This window comes from Leptonychotes weddellii, chromosome 10, assembly GCF_054177405.1.
Source record: "Leptonychotes weddellii isolate Sample4059 chromosome 10, ASM5417740v2, whole genome shotgun sequence".
NCBI lineage: Eukaryota > Metazoa > Chordata > Mammalia > Carnivora > Phocidae > Leptonychotes > Leptonychotes weddellii.
This window is the reverse complement of record NC_138378.1, coordinates 90,632,992-90,653,865: the sequence shown is the minus strand read 5'-3', so window position 1 is coordinate 90,653,865 and position 20,874 is coordinate 90,632,992. Positions and strand designations below refer to the sequence as shown.

Here is a 20,874-nt window from a genome sequence, read left to right as displayed (position 1 = left end):
TGGATTTGGGCAGGACACTGGATGTGGCACAGTCCTCTGCAGGTTGAGACTGTCCCATGAATTGCATGACTGGCTCTTCCCAGCACTGCCAATAAAGTTCCCCTAGGCAAATATGCCTTGACAAGTTTCCAAGATCCCTCTTATAGGCAGGGTGGCCCTTTATAAGGATCTTTGCATCAGTTGGGTTCATGAGATTTATTCTTAGGTAATAACCAAAAAAAAAAAAAAAGAGGTGGGGGGACAATGAATGCTATTTGTCTGAATATATTGATATCAAAGTAATTAATGACAGTATAAAATTGGAAACAAGCTAAATATCTAAGTGAATGGGAATGTCTCATTAGCTATGATGGTTCTAAACAAAAATATTATATAGCCATTAAACAGATAACTAGAATGAGAGACAGCAATGTGAGCCAAAAATGTCATTTAAGATATACTGTTGATTGAAAGTATATATAACATTTTATGTAATCTCTATAAAAACATCAATGTTTCTGAAACAAAGAAGGAAATATTCTAAAGTTAGTTTTGTATGTGACTGAATCAACTATTTATTACTATGTAACAAACCACCCCAAAATGGAGTAACTTAAAACAACACACAATTGTTAGCTCATGGTTGTGCGGGTCAGCAGTTTGGGCTGAGCTCATAGGAGGTCATCCCTCTGCTGGCCAAGCCTGGGCCCACTCGTACCATGGCAGTCAGCTAGAGGCTTGGCAGGCAGGTTGGTCCAAGGTGGTCTCACTGACATGTCTAGCACTTGCTGCCAACTGTCAACTGGGCCTCTGTCTGTAGCAGGCTAGACATGCACATCTTTTTTAAACAAAACCAGAAAAGCATGCAGTAATTTAGGGCCAAATTATAACTCTAAAGCTGCCGACGAGAAGATTGATGGAGCTTGTTGTATGTATACAATTTAATACTGTTCCCCAAAGGCCTAATCAACCATAGAATATTAGAAGCAAAAAGGAAAACAGACCATCCATCTACCTGGTTCAGGGAAGGCAAGTAGGTTTTATTTGGAGTGTCAGCTAGAATACTGGGTCCCAGGACTGGCCTTAGAGGCTGATGTCTCAGGTGGGAGAGAGCGAGCAGTAAGTAGTTAGCTGGTTAGTCGAGTTGGCCATGGGGGAGGGATTGGCAGTGGTAGTGGAAGAACTTCACATTTGCCACGGCAAACAGAGGCCTCCGGAAGGATGGGGTATATATTTGATTCCTTCCAAGGACTTTGCTAGAAGCAACTAGACCTTATCTGGCTACAGCATTTCAAGACACTCTAGTACTTTTTTACATTCTTGACAAAGGGCTGACGAATGATAACCTCTCTGCACAGGTTGTGGTGCGGGAACTGCTGGCTCAATACACCAAAGAGCATAAAGAGAAGCCACTTTTCAGCTGGCTCCGAAACTGCGCTGAATCTGGGAGTGACAAGCTGAGAACCAGGTACGTCATTGCTTAGGCTGGCACCATCCTTGGCCCTCAGTGTCTTATTACTGGGCCTGAGCACGTGGAGCCTTGTCATGGCACAACTCACTCTTGTTGAAATTTTAAATATTCCATATATACAAAAAGTACATGATTTATGTAGCGTTGGTGCTCATGCCCCCAAGCCCCCAACTGGAGAACCAGAACATTGCTAATTCTGTTCTTATTCTACTCCTGTCCCTTCTTCATTGTGTGTCGCCTATTCCAAACACTTCAGAGATTTTAATTCCCAAAGCCCCATGAGGTAGGTTATTATTTCCATTTCACAGATGAGGAGACTGAGGCATAGAGGTTAAGTTATGCCCTAGTAAGTGGCAGAGCTAGGATTTGATCCCAGGTAGTTTGGCTTCAGAATCCATGCTTGTGCTTGCTTTTATTGATTTTTTAGTATTGTCTTTAGGCTTGATAAATAAGGGGTAATGTATGTGGTATGCTGTAGCTTCCTGCTGTCACTCTGTTTTGTTTCTAAGATTCATCTAAGTTGTGATATGTGTAGATGAAGAACTGTTCTCTTTGTTCATAATATTTCATCGTGTGTATATGCCCCAATTTACTTACCCATTCTAATCTCCAATATCAGTGGACATTTGGGTTGTGTTTTTGATATTTGGCACAGAGCTCTTATGAAAAATCTTGTACATTCTCTGGGGAATATGTCTAAGAGTTTCTACAGGGCCTTCAACTTTAGTTGCTGTGACTCAGAATAAGAAATAAATTTTACATCAACCACTGACGCCCACATCCATAGAGCCCTCCCCTCCACACACACCCAGCAGACACCACTGAAGCAAACATCTCACGAAACAATGCTTAGCCTATTACTCGTGATGGTCTCTGATAGTTTTCAATTGTTGTTTTTTTTTAAAAATACTGATCTCAATCCTTTAAACTGATTTTATGACCCATTAGTGATTTGCAGGGTGTTGCTGTTGTATATATTACCTAGGAGTGAGATTTTGGTGTTGTGGGGTACGCCAATGTTCAACTTCACTAGATAGTAACAAATTATCTCTCGAAGTCACTGTACAAATTTATACCTTCACCAGCAGCGTGTGTCCTGTGGAACCGGTATCCTCACCAACACGTGGTTTTATCGGTCTTAATTTTGTCAGTACTGTATATGTATGTATATACATATATATAAAGATCTCTTGCTGTGACTTTAAATTGCATTTGCCTTATTACTGTTAAAGTTGAAAATGCTTTCACAAGTTTATTTGCCACTTATATTTCCTCTCATTTGAAATGCCTGTCCATGTGTTGTGCCAATTTTTCTTTTTCTTTTTTTTATTCGTACTGATTTGTAGGCTTTTTTTTTTTCTATCCTTTGTTGTTATAGATGTTACAGCCTACCTTCTACAAGTCTGTGCCTTGTCTTATATTTTCTTTATGGTGCCTTTTAACATAAATTCTTAAATTACAGTGGAATTTACAATCTTTTATACTCCACACTTACTGTATCTTGTCTACAAGATAAATATATAAAATATATATATTATATATATACTTTATATATAAAAATATATTTTTTTAAAGTTTTAGAGTTTCACCTTTCACATTTAGTTCTTGAATCCATTAGAAATTTTTGTCTGTAGTGTGAGGAAGGATCAAATTTCATTTTTTTTTTCTCCCTAGGGATTGTCAGCTGTTCCAGCACCATTTACTGAATAGACTGTCCTTTACTAGTGATCTGTAGTGCTTGCCCTGGCACTCACATTACTTTCTATTTTGGGGTTACTTTGTTCCTAGTCAGTTTGTGTATCCTAATCCAACAATACACTGTTGCAATTACACTAGGTTTATAATTATTATATTATATTATATCTAAAATGTAATTCAGAGTTGTGTTGGCTATTCTGGGTCTTTTGCACTTCCATATAAGTTTTGGAATCAGTTTGTTAAGTTTCTTAAAAAAAAAAAAAAAAGCCCTGCAGACACAAAAGGAAAATATTCTATGACTGTGGTTTTATTGAGGTATCTAGGGTAGTCAAATTCATAGAGACAGGAAGTAGAAAATGGTTACCAGGGGGTGGGAGGAGGAGAGAAGGGAGTGTTATTATTTAGTGGGGACAGCATTTCAGGTTGGGAAGATGAAAACGTTCTGGAGGTGGATGCTGGTGATGGTTGTACAACAGTATGAATGTGCTTAATGCCATTGAACTGTACTCTTAAAAATGGTTAAAATGGTAGATTTTATGTTATATATATTTTACCACAATTTTTAAAAATTGTAATTTTCTTTGAAAGTGTATTAAAGCTATAGATTTGCAGAAAAATTGACATATATACATATATATAAAATTGATGCTTGTGTCAAAGATTTTAATCTAAGTGTTTTCTAGAAATCTAGAATTTTCTCTATACGTAATATATCCTTTGATAGATTTATTTCTAGGTACTTTATGATTTTGTTGTTGTAAAAGGAATGCTTTTAAAAATTATGTTTCTGTTGTTGCCCGTTTATTATAAATATAGTTCACTTTTGTATATAAACCTCACCATAAAAAATAATTTCTTCTGTGTCTATAGATTCTTTGAGTGTTTTTTCCATACACAATCATACCATCTGCAAATGATGACTTTTTATTTCTTTCTTTCCACTTGCTATTCCCTTTTATTCTTTTTCATGTAGAAGGTATTCTTTTGTCTTATTCCTGGTTTTAAAAAGAATTAGCTTAACATTTCACTACTAAGAATGATGTTTGCAAAAAAAAAAAAAGAAAGAATGATGTTTCCTGAAGTTTTTGATGGACACACGTTAACTTCCTAAAGAAGCTCCACTTGTTATTTTAAACATATTTTTGTCATTACTAGGTGATGAATTTTACTGCAAATGATTTTTTGCTTCTATTGAAATGTTGTATTTCTTCTTTAGTTTGTTCATGTGATAAATAACCCTCGTAAATCTTTTAACGTTAAACTACTCTTGCATGCTTGAGAAGCATTCAATTTTGCTATGCTGCATTGTCATTTTTCTATTTTCCTGAGTTTGGCTTGCTAGTGTTGTTTTTAGGGTTTTTGTTTACTTATTGGCCTGCTGTTTTCCTTTCTTGTAGTTCCCTGATTTCAATTTATATCAAGTTTTACTGGTTTCACAAAGCTATTTTGGGAGTAGTTTCTTATCTTGTGGGAGAATTTGATAAGTTATCTGAAAACTATCTGGGCCTGGGGAAATATTTAAACTACTGATTCAATTGCACTTGACCCTTGGACAACACGGGTTTGAACGGCACAGGGCCACTTACATATGGACTCCCTTCAATAAACACAGTACAATACTGTAAATGTATTTTCTCTCCCTTATGATTTTCTTAATAACACGCTCTTTTCTGTAGCTTATGCTACTATAAGAATACAATATGTGTTGACTGTTTTTGTTATTGATAAAGCTTCCCGTCAAAAGTAGGCTATTTGTAGTTGAATTTTGGGGAAGTCAAAAGTTATATGCAGATTTTTTATTGCACGGGAGTCAGCCCCCTCCCCCCAATGTTCAGGAGTCAACTGTAGTTTAATTGTTTTAAGACCATTTAGGCTTTCTCTTCTTGTGTCGGTTTTCATAAATATTTTCTAGGAATTGATTATTTGGATTTGAATTTATTGGTATAAGGTTTCTCATACTATGCTCTGATTATCTTTTAAACTTCTGCTAGATCTGTAGTTATGTCCCATTTGTCATTCCTAAATTTATTTCTTGCACTTTCTCTCTTCTTTATTATTGCTTAATCTTACTGGATGTTTGTCTGTTTTTTTTGTTTGTTTTTTTAAACAACCAGCTTTCCTCTTTGTTGATCCTCTCTATGGTATCTTTGTTTTTTACTTCACTGATTTATGCTCATAAATATGTTGTTTCCTTTATTCTATTTTTAAGGAGTTTATTGAGGCTTTTAAACTTTTGTGTATTTTTTAAATTGTTATTTTTATTTGGAGGCAGATTATTGGTCTCCATAAGCAAAATGTGTTGCACTAATTTCCAAGGAAATATTAGAAAATGTCATCTTATAATCTTGATTAAAAACATGGGAAACACAATAAATAATAGTGTGTGGGACTTTTCGTATCTGTTGGCATAAAATAAAATTAGGAAATCTGTAGTCCTTTTTTCTTTTTTTACTACTGCCCAGGTTCCTGTTTATTTAAACTGTAGTCATCTTTTTTTTTTTTTTAGAGGCAGGGAGGGGCAGAGGCAGAGGGAGAGAGAGAATCTTAGCAGGCTCCATGCCCAGCACTTAGCCTGATGTGGGGCTCGATCTCACAACCCTGAGATCAGGACCTGAGCCAAAATCAAGGGTCAGATGCTTGCTTAACTGACTGAGCCACCCAGGCGCCCCCAACTACAGTCTATCTTAAAGCTTGAAAACATCAACTCCCATATTCTAGAACCGTTTCAATTAAGTCTCTATTAGTTGTGATGTCTCAATTTGTCCTTGCACACTCTACAAAGTCAGTACATCTTTTTAATATGTCTAGCCCCGAATGAGCATTGTGTAGTACTGTTAGCTTTCCCCCCAATTTATTAGTTTGAAAAATTTCCAACATATAAGGAGTTGAAAGAACAGTACAATTCCCATCAGAATCAGTTCCATCCATTCAGGAAACTTGTTCCCAAACTGGCAGCAAATCATCTGCCCTTTCATTTCTTTTCCAGATAGCAGAGCAGGGCTTGCTTCCATCATTTTGAAAGCAAAACAGACCCTCACCCATATGCAAATCTACATTCCTAGCAAATTTTCCGGGATAGACTTGAGATGTGCCAAAGGCAGTATTCCAATTGTAAATATTTGGAAAGTTCAGTCCATTTTTTTTTGTCTCTGTTATTAACCTCCAAAACAGTACACATCTCTCTCCCACACATCCAGGTTTTACTGATTCAGTCTGTCTGTGTTTGTCTACTTAAGTCCCAAAACCTTGCTCTGATTTTTATGTATATTGAGAAAAACCTTTTCATCCAACGTGTTTCCAGTGTATGGGGCACTTCTCTAGGCACTGGTGACACAGCAGTCACTGTGGGTTCGGAGGCCCATGGAGCTTCTAGTCAAGTAGAGCAGTCAGATGGCAGTCTTACTGACCACTCATGAGAGGACCCGTGAGCAAGCGGGGGCATGAAGAAAGATGGGCTGAGAACTTCCTGGTGCCCTGAAATGCCTCCAAGTAGGCTGTCATTTGTGTAGACACCCAGAAACTACCCCTTCATGTGGACTATGGGAGGAATTGGTGATGGTACTGAGAAGTCTTCACGAGACTAGGGGAGGGAGGCAGGGCTTGGCTCTGAGCGGGGCCGTACCTGGTTCTGCAAACAGCTCCATCTATCTTGTCCTTTCTTGTTCTGATGAGTGCTGCTCTCCCCCTCAACCACGGGGCTGCCACTGGAGCTCTGGCTGCTCTCATCAACCCACAGATCCTTAGGAGACTGTGGGAGTTGAGGAAAGTGAAGATTCCGCATTATACTTGAATGTTTTGCCATAGTATATTATGAACATTTTCAAGTATTGAGCAAAATTAAAGGAATTTTAGTGAACATTTATACACCCACCATCTAGATTCTACTATTAACCTGTTACTGTGCTTGTTACATCACATATATATCCATGCATCAATTCCTCAACACACCCATCAATTCATCTTTTTTTCTCTGATGCATTTCAAAGTAAACAGCGGACATCAGCCTACTTCTAAATAATTCAGCATGAACATCATTAACTAGAGTTCAAAATTTGGTTATAGGTTTTTTCTTCTTATGTAGAATTTACATACAATGAAATGCATAACTCTTAAGTGTGCATTCACTGAATTTTAACAAGTGTGTGCACATGTATAACTGAAACTCTTGTTGAGTTATAGGTCATCAGTCACTCCAGAAAGTTCTATTATGTTCCTTTTCAGTCAGTTCCTGCGACCACCACTGCAGATGCAGTCACTAATCTGATACTTTTCTACCACAGATTAGTTTTTCCTGTTTTAGAATGTTATATAAGTGGAACTGTACGTATGTACTGTTTTGTAGCTGGCTTATTAACATGGCATAATGCTTTCTGAGATTCATTCATGTTATCACGTGCATTAGCTTGTTCCTTTTTATTGCTGAGTAGTAGTCTATTTTATGGATATACTAGGATTTGCTTTCCATTTTCTTATGGATGGAGAGACACCTGAAATGTTTTCAATGTTTCACTCTTCCAAGTAGATCTACTGTGAATATTCATATACAAGCCTTTTTGTGAATATATGTTTTTATTTCTCTAAGGTGAATAGTTAGAGTAGAATTGTTGGGTGATAGGGTATTTGTTTTTTTTAGCTTTATGAGAAACTATGAGAACTTTTTCCAAAGTGGTTTTGCCATTCTACACCTCATCCACAAGTATGAGAATTCTGGTTGCTCTGTATCCTTGTCAACATTTGATGATGTCAGTATATTTAATTTTAGTCATTTTGGTGGGTATATAATACTGCCTCACTGTGGTTTTCATTTACATTTCTTTGATGACTAATGATGTGCATTTGAATTTAATTTAAATTTAGAGTCATTTTGACCTTCTTGTAAAATACAAGGAGGTTGCCTTTAGCGATATTCCTACTTTTAAGAGAATCTGCACAGTCTTCTATGCTGGGTGAGTTCCTAAAGCTATGTGATGTGGCCATGCTTGGCATGTGACTCATGATAGGGTGGGTGGATGAGATCCACTTCGTGTAGCACACGAAGTTCACAACCTCAGGTGGACAGTATTCTACAGTAAACATTCCAAAAAAGATAGTTTCTAATAACAAAATTCACAGCCTCCAGGTTTCCTAGTAACAGTCTCTGGAATGACTGAAACATACTTTTCAATAAAATATGACAGTTCTTTACACTTTGTGTTAAATAGACTAGGACAGAAGCTCAACCTTCTAAAGCTTCAGAATAAATACTGATATAATTTTAATTTCCTGGTACTTGGCATGTAAATGACCTCCCATCTTTCCTGTCTACATGGAGGGCAATTATTAATTCAGTGCTTGGCATTCTCAGAAGCATGGTATCAATTGCTTCTTAATGTTTCTCTTGTGGCTTCTGATTGAGCAACAACTGCTACTTGTGGATTTAATTTTAATTAATTAGCATCTAAGTTATTTGGGTTTTATGATAACTTACTTCCCAAGGATATGGGGCGAGGGGAGGGCAAAGGGGTGGCTAAGCTATGGGAAACCTGAAGTGTAAATTAACCCCTTTGCTGTCTATCTAAATGGAAGTTTCATGGGGCAGGGTGGGTGGGAGGGGTGCAAAATTAGCACAAAAGGCAGAGTCACATATTGAAAAACCCATAGGGTTTTAAGGGAGACTCAGGTGTTTTGAGTCTCTTTGTGCCTAAGTCTCTTAACTCCCCTATGCCTCAGTTTCCTCATTGCCAGATGGGGAAGATGGAATTTACTACCTGCTGAAGAGAGTCATTATCTCTGCAGAACACTCTACCCTGCGCTTGCCCACAGCCCTCTCATTGCCCTCTGGGGCTCCTTTTCCCTTAAATACAGGTGTCCCCAAGACAAAAGCTGAGCCTGAGCGTGTTCTGCCCATGTGACCTAGAGCAGGTTGCTGAAACTTGCTGAGCCCCAGTTTCCCAAACTATACATTGAATAATTATGGTATCTGCGTCATAGAATTACTGAGATTGTTGAATAAGGCACAGCAGTAATAAGCACAGGTCCAGATACATTATATATTTAAGAAATAATATTCATTGACAAATACTTTGTGATGGATGTATTTGGTTACTAATATTCATCTGTAATCATTATTATAACAAATGCCAAACAATGGTCGAGAAAATTATTATAAACCCAGTGGATGGAAATTATATAGATCTTAATGAAGAAAAACTATATAAAATATTGAATAACTACCTATAATACAATAGGAAATGAAAAAAGCAGGAAACCCAAATTATCTTTATACCACAAGGACAACCACATTGGATCAATTCAAGCCAAGCATTCATCAGAAAAATCCTGAAAGAAGCATGAATATAGCGAGTGAGAGATGTGAGGGAAGCATGAATATAGTGAGTGAGAGATGTGAAGGGCTGAATTGTACTTACACTGCTTTTCTATTGGAAGAAAATTCTTTTTGACAGAACAGGCCCTGTCTGTTTTTTTCACATGGAATTCTTTGGTGAGGACAAAATAATAATAATGGTCACTGTGTTTTTCCTTCAGCTTCCTGGCATTTAACATGGACACAGTCGATAATCTTGCCTTTCTGTTGAAAGCAGTGAATTTTCGTGAAAGGGTTCTTCAGCGGAGTTTGGTGGCCAGAATTTATTATAAGGTAAAGATACATTGTGTTTTTTCTTTTTGACATGTGTTTAAGGCATATTCTTGCTGGTGAACGATCTGCTAAATGTAGTAGAGGATGAGTCAGGGTAATTACAAGCTTCTGGAAATGGCTAGAGTTCCTACAGGGCATTTGTATGACAAGACAGCCCTGGTTGCTTTGCAGGCCTGATGCTACTGTTTAACCCTTTGTGTTGTCGTTTAGAATTCTGCCGGCAAGCCATCATTGGGCTGCCATGGGAGTTGATGAGTGGAGTAATTTTTAGCCCTTATTGGAACTGAAAAATCATTATCTATGTGTATAATGAATACATTGTTCTTTGGGGGGAAAAGGTACATCAGGCATATACAAAAAATAACCATTCGATTAGCCTGAGATGCACTCTCTTTCCTATTAAAACACCCATGACATGCTGCAAAAACATAAAACCTTATATTAGCATTGATAGAAATCTAGAGGGAAATTTACCAAGTGCCAGTGGGGCTGGTGTGGGAAAACATCCCCCACCTCGGCAATATGTTTCATTTTCTAATCCCAGTATGAATAGACAAAAAGACTCTGAGAGAAGGTTTTACTTATCCCACTCTCTGTCCAGACTCAGGGGTTCAGGGCTATTGTAACATGAAAGCAGGCCACTGCTCCCCTTCTGCATGGGAATTAGGTTGCAAGAGGCCCAGAATTGGGCCCCATGCAACTCCCCCCCTTTAATTCATCTCTTTTATACTGACTCTAAGATCACTCCTCCTAGTACAACCACAGAGCGAGTAGAAGGGAAGAGGATGAATAGCACATGAGGATGGGTATTCTCTTAGGAAATGCTCTGGGAGCAGAAAGTGGTCAAAGTGCACGCTGGTGGGACAGAGCCAGACTGATGAGTTACCTGGAGGCTGGGCCAGGGTTGTACCAATCAGTCCATCCTCAGGTATAAGTATGAGGTGAGGCCCTGCCAGACACCAGGGGCACATCCGAGTGGGTTTAGTCACTCTGAGCTACCTGCCCTTGTCAAACATGGAGCCAGTCAAAATAAGAGAAGGATGTAATCACAGGCAAAAATGCTAGAGATGCACTAGTGAGCAGAATTAACAATGGATAAAATGTAGTCTGTGAACTAGCTTTCCTAGACTGCGGAAGAAAAGGATAAAGATGAAATGGCAAGAGATGATGATAGACACAGAGTGAAAATAGCAGAAATCCAACCTATGTGTAACAAATCTTCCTGAAAATGCTGGAACAAGAGGAGCAGAAATAAAAATCGCAGACATAATAGAAAAATATTTTCCTTAGTATAAAAAAATCAAAATGTTGATAGAAAAAAATATCCATACTTGGCTATAGCCTGCAAATCTAGCATAAAGAGATTATCATATAAGCACCCAGACACAAAAGAATAGTTTACCGATAAAGGGGAAAAAATAAGGCTAGCCTCAGTCTTTATTCACCAACTCCAAATGGAGTAGTATCTCCTTCTCTAAAGGGGAAACTTCATGATCCAAGCATACTATTCCAAGCCAAATTTAATTCATGAGTGTAGGTGGTGGAATGATATTTTCAGATACCTAAGAATCAGGAACGATTTTACTCATTTGGCCTTTCTTAAAAATTATTCAAAATTTAAAAATATAAGACATTTTAAAAAATCAAAACTATTAACTCAAACATAAGGAAGTCAAGGTATAAAAGGATTTGTGGTCCCCCTAAATCCAACCAGTAAGTATGTGTTTTTAAAAAATGGTTACAAAGTTCAGGGGCACCTGCGTGGCTCATTGGGTTAAGCATCTGACTCTTGATTTCGACTCAGGTCATGATCTCAGGACCGTGAGATCCAGTCCAGTGTCAGGCTCTGGGCTCAATGGAGAGTCTGCTTAAGATTCTCTCTCCCTCTCCCTCTGCCCTTTCCCCCACTCATTCTCTCTCTCTCTCTCTCTCTCTCAAATAAATAAATAAATCTTTAAAAAATAAAAAAATTATTATAAATGCTTTTTGGGAAAAAGATGAATTAAAAAAACTTGACTCATTGGTTCTATAATAGATTGGGTTTATAATATATTTTAAGGTAAGATAGAAGCTAGAGTAAAAACATGCTCAGTTTCTTACTTTAATTGCAGGGTAGGCAAAAGACATTGTTTTGTTCTGACTTGATCATTAAAGAAACAGGTTAAAATGCATTTCATTATGCTAAAAGTTAACAAAATTACCAAACACAGGATGCCTGTTATCTGAATCGCTGGAGAAGACACAGCAGAGATAAATAAGTTACCAGAAGTTTGTGTAATCAGAGGCAGAGCGAGGAACAAATCAGAAAGCCTGTTCTTAGAGGCCTCAGAGATTCTCCAGTGCTGCTTCTTTAGATATGCCTACCTCATGGCTGGAGGGCTGTTTTAAGAGGGCTTCTTGGTTTGAGAATTTCTTTAGGATTGCTACCCAAAATCTGCGTCCTGCTCATTATGACATCCCCTTGGACTCTTGTCGAATCTGGCTAAGTACAAGTCCCCTCCCCCGGCCCTGAAAGATTAACAATTTGGTCTTCAACTGCACTAATCTGGTAATTCCTTGGAAACAACTTTTCCATTACAATATGATCCCTAACTTCAATCCACAATAAGCCATGGAGAGGTGTCTTCTGCTACATTTACATCTTAGAGAGACAGAAATCCCTCCAGCTTCCACCTCTAAAATGTAGAGCATTAGATTTAAAATGGCCTATAAAATAAAGAGTTTCAGTTCTCCTAATGAAATCATAGACTCTCAGTTTAGAAACAAATCTAGTCGTATGCATTTTATATAGAAAAAAATCTGTATATATATTGATATATAGTTATATAAATCAGAACAAAAATGACTTTTTTAGGGGCGCTTGGGTGGCTCAGTCGTTAAGCGTCTGCCTTCAGCTCAGGTCATGATCCCAGGGTCGTGGGATCGAGCCCTGCTTCGGGCTCCCTTGCTCTGCGGGAAGCCTGCTTCTCCCTCTCTCACTCCCCCTGCTTGTGTTCCCTCTCTCGCTGTCTCTCTATCTGTCAAATAAATAAATTTAAAAATCTTAAAAAAAGAAAAGAACAAAAATGATTTAAAAAAAAAAACACACAGATTGGGCAATAGCAAGATATTTTCAGATATCTTTCAGAGGATTGGTGTATTAGTCTGCTTGGGCTGCCACAACAAAATACCACAGATTGGTGGGCTTAAATGATAGGAATTTATTTCCTCATAGTTCTAGAGGCTACAAGTCCAAGACCAAGGTGTCAACAGGGTTGGTCTCCTCGGAGGTTTTCTCCATGGCTTGCAAATGGCTGCCCTCTTAATGTCTTTTCACATGGTTCTCCCTCTGTGCATGCCCTGCCTGGTGTCTCTTCCTCTTCTAAGGATACCAGTCAGACTGGATTAGGGCCCCACCCTAATGGCTTCCTTTCAATTTAGTCTCCTCTTTAAAGACTTTATCTCCCGAATATGATTACAATCTGAGGTGCGGGAGATTGGGACTTTCAAGTATGAATCTTGGAGTACACACAATTCACCTCATAACAGTTAGTGATATTGATCTTTGAAAAAAATTCAAAAGTATGAAACAGTACACAGCCAAATTGATTATACCATAACTGTGAACTTCTGCGTGCCAAATAACAGATATCTGTGGTAGCCAGCTTCCAACAGAGCCCTCAGCAATCTTTACCTCTTGCTATTGTGAAGTCCTTTCCCATATTGTACCAGAATTGGTCTGTGCGACATACAGCGGAAGTGATAACATGTCCCCTCTGAGATGAGATGATTAAAAAAACATGGTGACTTCCATGTTGCACGCTCTTTCTCTCTTTCTTGGATTACCCATCGTGTGGGAAACCTTGTCATAAGCATGCCCTATGGAGAGGCCCCTGAAGTAAGGAACTGAAGCCTCCTACAAACAACTACATGAGTGAGCCTGGAAGTGTACCCATCAGCTGGGGTCAGAGCCTCAGAGATTGCAAAACCCGGGCAGTGGGTCGCTTGCCGACTTGCGGCCTGCAGCTACACTGAACCCCAACTGCCCTGCTAAGCAGCTTCTGCGTTCCTGACTGTCAGAAACTGTGTGAAAAATGAGTGTTTGCTTTAATCTGTTAAATCTGGGGGCAACGTGTTTACACAGTAAACTAACACAGATTTGGGCACCTCAAGCTAGGTGATGATGTAACAAAACTCAAACAAAAACTCAAAATGTGGGTGTGGCCTTGAAACTAGGTGGTGAGCTTTGAGAAGAATTTTAGCGGAAGCCTGAAATGCCTTGAAGAAATTGTTCATAGAAGACTTCTGAGCTTTGCTAAAGCTGTGGGTGAGGACTTGCAGGACTTGAGTAATTATTACTGGAAACTGGAGGAAGGGAGATTCTAGCTATGTAGGGGCAGAACTTTAGCAACACTCTTGCCTGCAGTTACATGGAAAGTAGAAAATGTACCTCATCAACTCAAAGTGTTGAAAGTGCCTGCTTGCTTATGGCTGCTTACAGTAAAATGCCAAAAGACAGAGAGAAGCTGAAGGAAACAGGGTTTAACATGGAGGAACTGAGACTTGCTGTGGTTTTGAAGATTCCCAAGTTCTCCATATGGTAACTGTATCCATTTCTTGTGGCTGCTGTAACAAAGTACCACAGTGCTGGCTCTTGGCAACTGGTGTCCCTTGGCTTGCCTTCCCACCACTCCAGTCTCTGCTTCTGTCACCACAAGGCATTCTTCAGTCTGTGTGTCTCTGTCTTCTTTTCTTCCTGTGAGGAAACCATACTGGACTAAGGCTCACCCTACTCCAATATGAGCTCGTCTTAACTTGATTACACATGCAAAGACCCTATTTCCAAATAAGGTGGCATTCACAGATACTGGGGATTAGAGCTGCAATATATCTTTTTGGAAGACATAATCCTACCCAAAAGAACCATAGAAAATGGCTTCAGAGCAACGATACCAGAGCACTCTCAGGAATGCATGGTCTAAAGATGTGAGTAAAATCCTTTAAGAGCTGAGAAAGATCAAAGATGAGGCTCCAGTCAGGCAAAAGGCCCTCTGAAGAGATTAAGGGTATGCCTCACAGATCTTTTCAATCAAACTGTAGGGCTTCTAGGATGCTTAAGGGCACCTCTAGCCTTCTCCATACCCCAAAGGCCCATCTCAAAGAGATTTGTGGATGTGGACTTTTTTGTCTAATGGGCTGAACCCACCAAAAGATTCACAGAAGATGTATAAAGTTTCTAAGAGAATTATATCAGCCACATTTTTTAGCTTATGCTGAAAGGCACAGAGACAGCATACAATGAATAGAACCTTGAGCCACCAAGCTTCTACAAACCGGGAGCAGGCTGAGAAAATGACTCAGTCACAAACATGTGGACCTTTCATGATAATGGAAAGATGCCTCAGAGGGAAGAACCACAAGCCCAGAGGGTGGAGCCAAGGGCCATGGAGAATAAAAATTCCTGGACATGGGTAGGACTGCATCTTAATAAAAAAAATTTTCTTTGACACTTGCTGAGCTGGATTTCAGAATTTCTATGGATCCCTGACCCCTTTATTGCTCCCATTTTCTTCCCTTTTGAGCAAGAATATGTATAATGGTTATCCAATCTTATCCCACGATTGTATGTTGGTCATGTAGGGGACAGATAATTTGTCCCCTTAAAAGCCTTCAAATCAAAAGGAACTATACTTAGGAATGACATCTGGGGAACCTAATCTGCACCCAGCCTAGACTTAGATGATGTGATTCTGGAATTGGAATCACTGCAGTAATGGGATGAGATTTCTATGGACCTTGGAAAGGGATAAGGATAGGCTGTGATAGAAACCAAGCTCACCTTCAAGGATCCCTGCCTCCTGCTAGTCACATCCTTATACATTGTGCCAGGGCTGGTTGGTGTAATGAATAGAATACAGCAGAAATAATGGTATGTCTTTTCTGAGATTGCATTATGAAGACACTGTGGCTTCTGTCTTAGTTTCTGTCTCTCTGTCTCGCCCTCACTCTGGGGGAAGCCATGTCATGAGTGGCCCATGTGGCAAAGAACTGAACCGTCTTGCCAAAAACTATGTAAATGAGCATAGAGGTGTCTCCTCCAGCCCTATTCCAGTCTTCAGAGATACCAAGGACTAGGGCAGTCAACAACTTGACTTGAGAGCCTGAGCCAGAAACACCCAATCAAGACATGCCCAGATTCCCAACCCTCAGAAACCATGTCAGATAACAAAAGTTATTTGTTTTAAGATGCTAAATTTGGAGATAATTTGTTGCACAGCAATAGATAACTAATATAGCATCTGAAAGCAAAAATTGTTGAATAGTTTTGGTATTGATAGACACGTTTTTTTGGAACAAGATACGAAAGGAGATTATAATGTCTTTAATCAATATTTCCATTTAATAATATAAAACAGCATTCTTTCTGTGTCGATAAGAGCATGATTGTGCAATATTCTGATGCTTCTTGTTTCTCAGTTATTATAGACAGTGCCACAAGGAACATTCTTTTTTTTTTTTTTTTTAAGATTTTATTTATTTATTTGACAGAGAGAGACACAGCGAGAGAGGGAACATAAGCAGGGGGAGTGGGAGAGGGAGAAGCAGGCTCCCCGCAGAGCAGGGAGCCCGATGCGGGGCTCGATCCCAGAACCCTGGGATCATGACCTGAGCTGAAGGCAGACGCTTAACGGACTGAGCCACCCAGGCGCCCGCCACAAGGAACATTCTTAACAGCGTGCAGTTTTTAGACTTTACATACTGCCACATTGTTCTCTACAAATGTTGAACCAGATTGTACTTCCCCAGGCCCACATTTCTCTACACTCATTTTTCTAACACTTTATTTCTCCAACTTTCTAACTTTTTTATCTTCAGGATTTGAGAGTCTGGCATCTTCTTTTTATTTTTTTTTATTTTACTGACATTAGAAAAATAGGTCCACTGTAAAATACCTACTTTCTATTCCATTATTGACATGATATTAAACGCTTTCTGGTACTTACTAAATTTTCAGAACTTCTTTTTTTTTTTTTTTGCTTATAATTGTTCTCTACAAGAGAACAAATTGCTCACTAGTATTGATTTTCTAATTTTGAGAAAAGAAAACCTTTGCACACACACGTGTGTTTTCTGAACACACAAAAAAATTAGGCATCTGGTGTGGCGAAGAACTACAAAGGTTTTAGAATCAGACAAATATATTTTACTGCTTCTGAGCCTCTGCTTCTATATCTATATATTTGAGATAATAAGAGTGGCATAATAGAAACTTGTTGCAAGGATGGAATAAGGTAGAATATGTTAAAAAAAAATAAAAGAAGAAGAATTTTTGAAAAATGATAAACCTTGCACTCATGTTAATTACCTTAGTTACTATCATTAATGTAACCATTTTAATGGCCAATTTAAATATTTATTGAGCAGAACTGTTTTCTAGGGCTTAGGCATGTAAAGACCAAAAAGATTATTAAGATACGTGTCTGCCTTGGGATAAGTCCACTAGTTTTAGCCCAAGGCAAAATAAAATAAGTTAAGTGCTAAATTATGACAAAACCTACAAGTTTAGAGGAAAGAATATTGACTTATAAATCTTGGTTTGTATTTTTGACTCAGCTGTTTATTTAGATAGCTAGCTGTATGTTGGCTTATGTCTACCTATATTGAACAATCTGTTCAGCAATTTGAACATCTGATCCACATGGAGCCTGGAGAGTAGTCTTTGGACATGTCCAAAGGTGGGTGATTTCATCTAGGATGCAAAGATCTTGTAGAAATAACCACGTGATTTGGTTCAGAATCTTTTAAAAGGGTAAAAACATGAGTGGGCTTCAGAAATCTGCTTTTCTTCTTAATTTTTCAGTAATGCTCTTGAATTTTCTTCAAATGCACATTTTATTTTAGAGTTACTTGGCCAACCCTTCTCCTCACATTAGATAGCCTATCTGCCTCCTACCCTGGAGCACAAGTGTTACGGGACTAGTAGTTCACATTCAGAGCTGGAGGGTCAAGACCACATGTCCTCACGAAAGAATAAGCCTGTACTATTGTCTGATAATGCTTTGCCTTCTTTCGTGTACCCAGAATTAAACTGAAAATGGGGCCAGGAAATATCCTTCAGTGTGTTGGTGACTATGGAGGGAGAACAGCCCCACAGCTTCCCTTGAAGCCCCACTTCTCTAATTTTCCAAAATCATGCTGCAAATCTTGCTCATCAGGATTGCTGCATCATTTTCCCATTAGTAGGAAGAAAAAATAAACCAATAAACAATGGCTTGTTTTCGAGAATATTCCATTAAGGACTTCTGTCATTGTATGGAGAAAAATCTATGGAGGAAATATAAACCCTCAGTAGTCAATATGTTTAACAAATCATTGTTTATTTCCAAATGTGCATAAGAAAAATTGGGCGGGTAAAAGGATGAGAATCCAGATGGGATGATAGTCCTAGTTAACTGGGGGCTGATTCATGTTCTATCTCTTAGCACCTGTAACCTTCTTTCACCATGCTAGTAGATACCCCACTTCGGGGTATATAAGAATCACCTGGGGAAGAGTAATTTTAAAAATTTGATTCACGGTGCCCTACACTGCTCTGCAAGGCTGAGTCGAAAGGAAAAGGGAAGTGGTTTGCAAATGAACATTATGAATCATCCTCAAAATCTAGGGGCAGTAAACTAACTTGGAAACAACTACCCTAAGTTATTTTTCCTTATTCGGAATTTGAGATTTGGATGGAGAAGAATTGGTGGAGGCTGGAAATAAGGTTATCAGAGATGTAACTTTCTAGAACTTTCTGTCTAGAAAGCTGTCTACAGTTTTTATTGTTGTGGTCAGGGTTCCACCTGACTCTGTGTGTGTGTGTGTGTGTGGCTTTAAAGCTCTTAATTTAGATCTTTAAAACATCATAAAGCCAGAGTACTTCTGTAACAGAGTACTTCTGCTAGTACTTTCTAACAGATGATGCCAGCTCTTTTGTTTGTTATAATTTTAGACTGATAGCATCTTTGCTCAGGTCACCAGGTTGGGTTTTGAAAGCTTCTCTGAGTCCTTGTCTGTGAAAAATGAGAGCTGAGTTGGTTATTGGATGGCCCACACATGCCACATCCTGGAGATGGGGCTGTCATAATCTCCATCAGCCAGGATCTTCAAGAGCTTTGGTCATTGGGTAGCTGGTAGGTCCAGAGAGGGTCTTGGAAATGCCATTGTCGACAAACCTAGAGAGAGGAAAAACTCTGGTGCTGCTTTGCTTGTACCTCTCTGAGAGTTTGAGGGTGGAGACAGGAACAGAGGTAAGAGCAGCTGGGCTGTGTTTGTTACATTTCTAAAAGCCAATACAGTGGCCTGAATAGCAGATGTTTTACTAAAGATCTCATGGCACACAAATGCCAAGAGCTTTGTTCCAAAGACAGATCATCAAAGAGAGGAAACAGGATTAGAAACCAAATTTCCTGAGTTCATACTTTGCATCGATATTGATGCATCTTCTTACTCCTGTGGTCAAGTTGGGTTGGGAAAATGATCAAAAGACCAGGACAATCTGATGGAGGGCCCTTTGTATTTTTGGAATGTGGGTGCTGCCTATGCAAAGGCCACGTTTGCAAAAGCGTGGCTCTCTTTCTGCTGACTGGTGCCTGAAATTCCTCTTGTGGGGAACATGTTCCCATTTCTCAGTGAGAGATAAGGCTTAAAGTCCTGCAACTCCAGAGAAAGGGAAATGGTAACTGCTGCTTCACAGTAAGCTATACCCGATGGCTGAGGCAGGGCTAGATGTTGGTCTGGAGAGACCCCAGAGTGGACAGGCAGGAAGATCTGAGGCTGGCTGTGCCTGCTTCCCAGGTGTACAATGCTCCCAATCCTTAGCTTGGCACTTCCCTCTTTGTTGTTGCTGGTCATAGGAAATGTTTATGTTCTGTGATGTTTTCCTCTCTTACTTTCTTCTCCACCCTTTAGCAATCCAGTTGCATTTTCTCTTTTCCCCTCTCTTCTGACTTTCTCCACCTTTCTCTCATAGAAAAAAATTCTCTTCCTACGGAAACCTATTATAGGGAGGGAATGGAAAGGAAAGCAGGAAAGGGACGTGAAGAGAAAAGAAAGGAAAAAGAAATAGTATTCCTGAGTACTACATGGGGGGTGCAGTCATTTCTTTTGGAGTGTGAAAGCCGGAAGGGTTCCTCAGGGTGAACGAGTCAAACCCACTCGTTTACAGAGAGGCAGTCTGAGGATGAAGAAGGTTAGTGCTTTCTTCAAGGTAACACAGTCACCAAGACCAAAGATTAGACTGATATTTGATGATGCAAATATCCTGTTTTTCCCCTTATTTTCCGAATAAGCTTTTACCCACTATTTTTAGTATCCATTTATAAATCTTCCTGGAAACAATTAAAACTATGGTGTTTGCCTAGTGGGGATTTCCCTCATCTCAATTACATTAGTTAATTAGAACCAAGAGCTGTCTCTTCTCCTGCAACTACTTATTTATTCAATTAATTATTATTTGTATCAGTGTGGACTCACAGATATTTATTCTATGTTTGGGCTACAATCCAATACTATCATTATTTATTTTCTTGCTCAAATTGTTCCAGTTTTGGCCATTGAGAGCTCCTTTAGTTTACCCTCTATGTCCCTTTGATATGTCTCTATTCTTTTTTTTTTTTTTGGGTAAGCACTTCCTTATTTTCTGGTACCACAAAATGTATCATATCTTGTATTTTCCCTGCCAGCAGACCTACAATCATTTTCCCAAGAATCCCTGCTTCCTTTTATTGGAAAATGGTGTTTAAAAACCAGTATCAGGTTGCTGGGTGTGCTAATTATTGCTGGGGTGTCACTACTTCTAGCTGTTCTAAGCTAGGAAATAAATGTATGTTTACTAACTCCCACATTCTCACACAGACCTGTATGTGTGTATATTAGAAACCACGAGTTTATACTATTAGCTCTGATTCCAATCCAAAACCACAAGGTTCATTCTAGCCTTCCCTCTTTCCTATTTGTAACTTCTTTCTCTGAGAAAGTGAGAAACATGGCTTTCATTGTTTAGTATGTTCTTACTTATTTGATCTTCCTTCGTATACACAGTAAGTAGTTTCAGAATTGCTAGCCCATA

At 38.9% G+C, this 20,874-nt stretch overlaps 1 protein-coding gene across 4 annotated transcripts in view; it reads left to right on the top strand.

Moving 5' to 3' along the window:
* The window catches only part of ACOXL (acyl-CoA oxidase like), a 346,122-nt gene that overhangs the window by 230,682 nt on the left and 94,566 nt on the right, over nt 1-20,874 (top strand). For all 4 annotated transcript variants that reach the window (XM_081796794.1, XM_081796796.1, XM_081796795.1 and 1 more), the window contains 2 exons: nt 1,338-1,447; nt 9,674-9,785. In XM_081796794.1, coding sequence (XP_081652920.1) covers nt 1,338-1,447; nt 9,674-9,785 — 222 coding nt within the window. The remainder of the gene's footprint in view (nt 1-1,337; nt 1,448-9,673; nt 9,786-20,874) is intronic.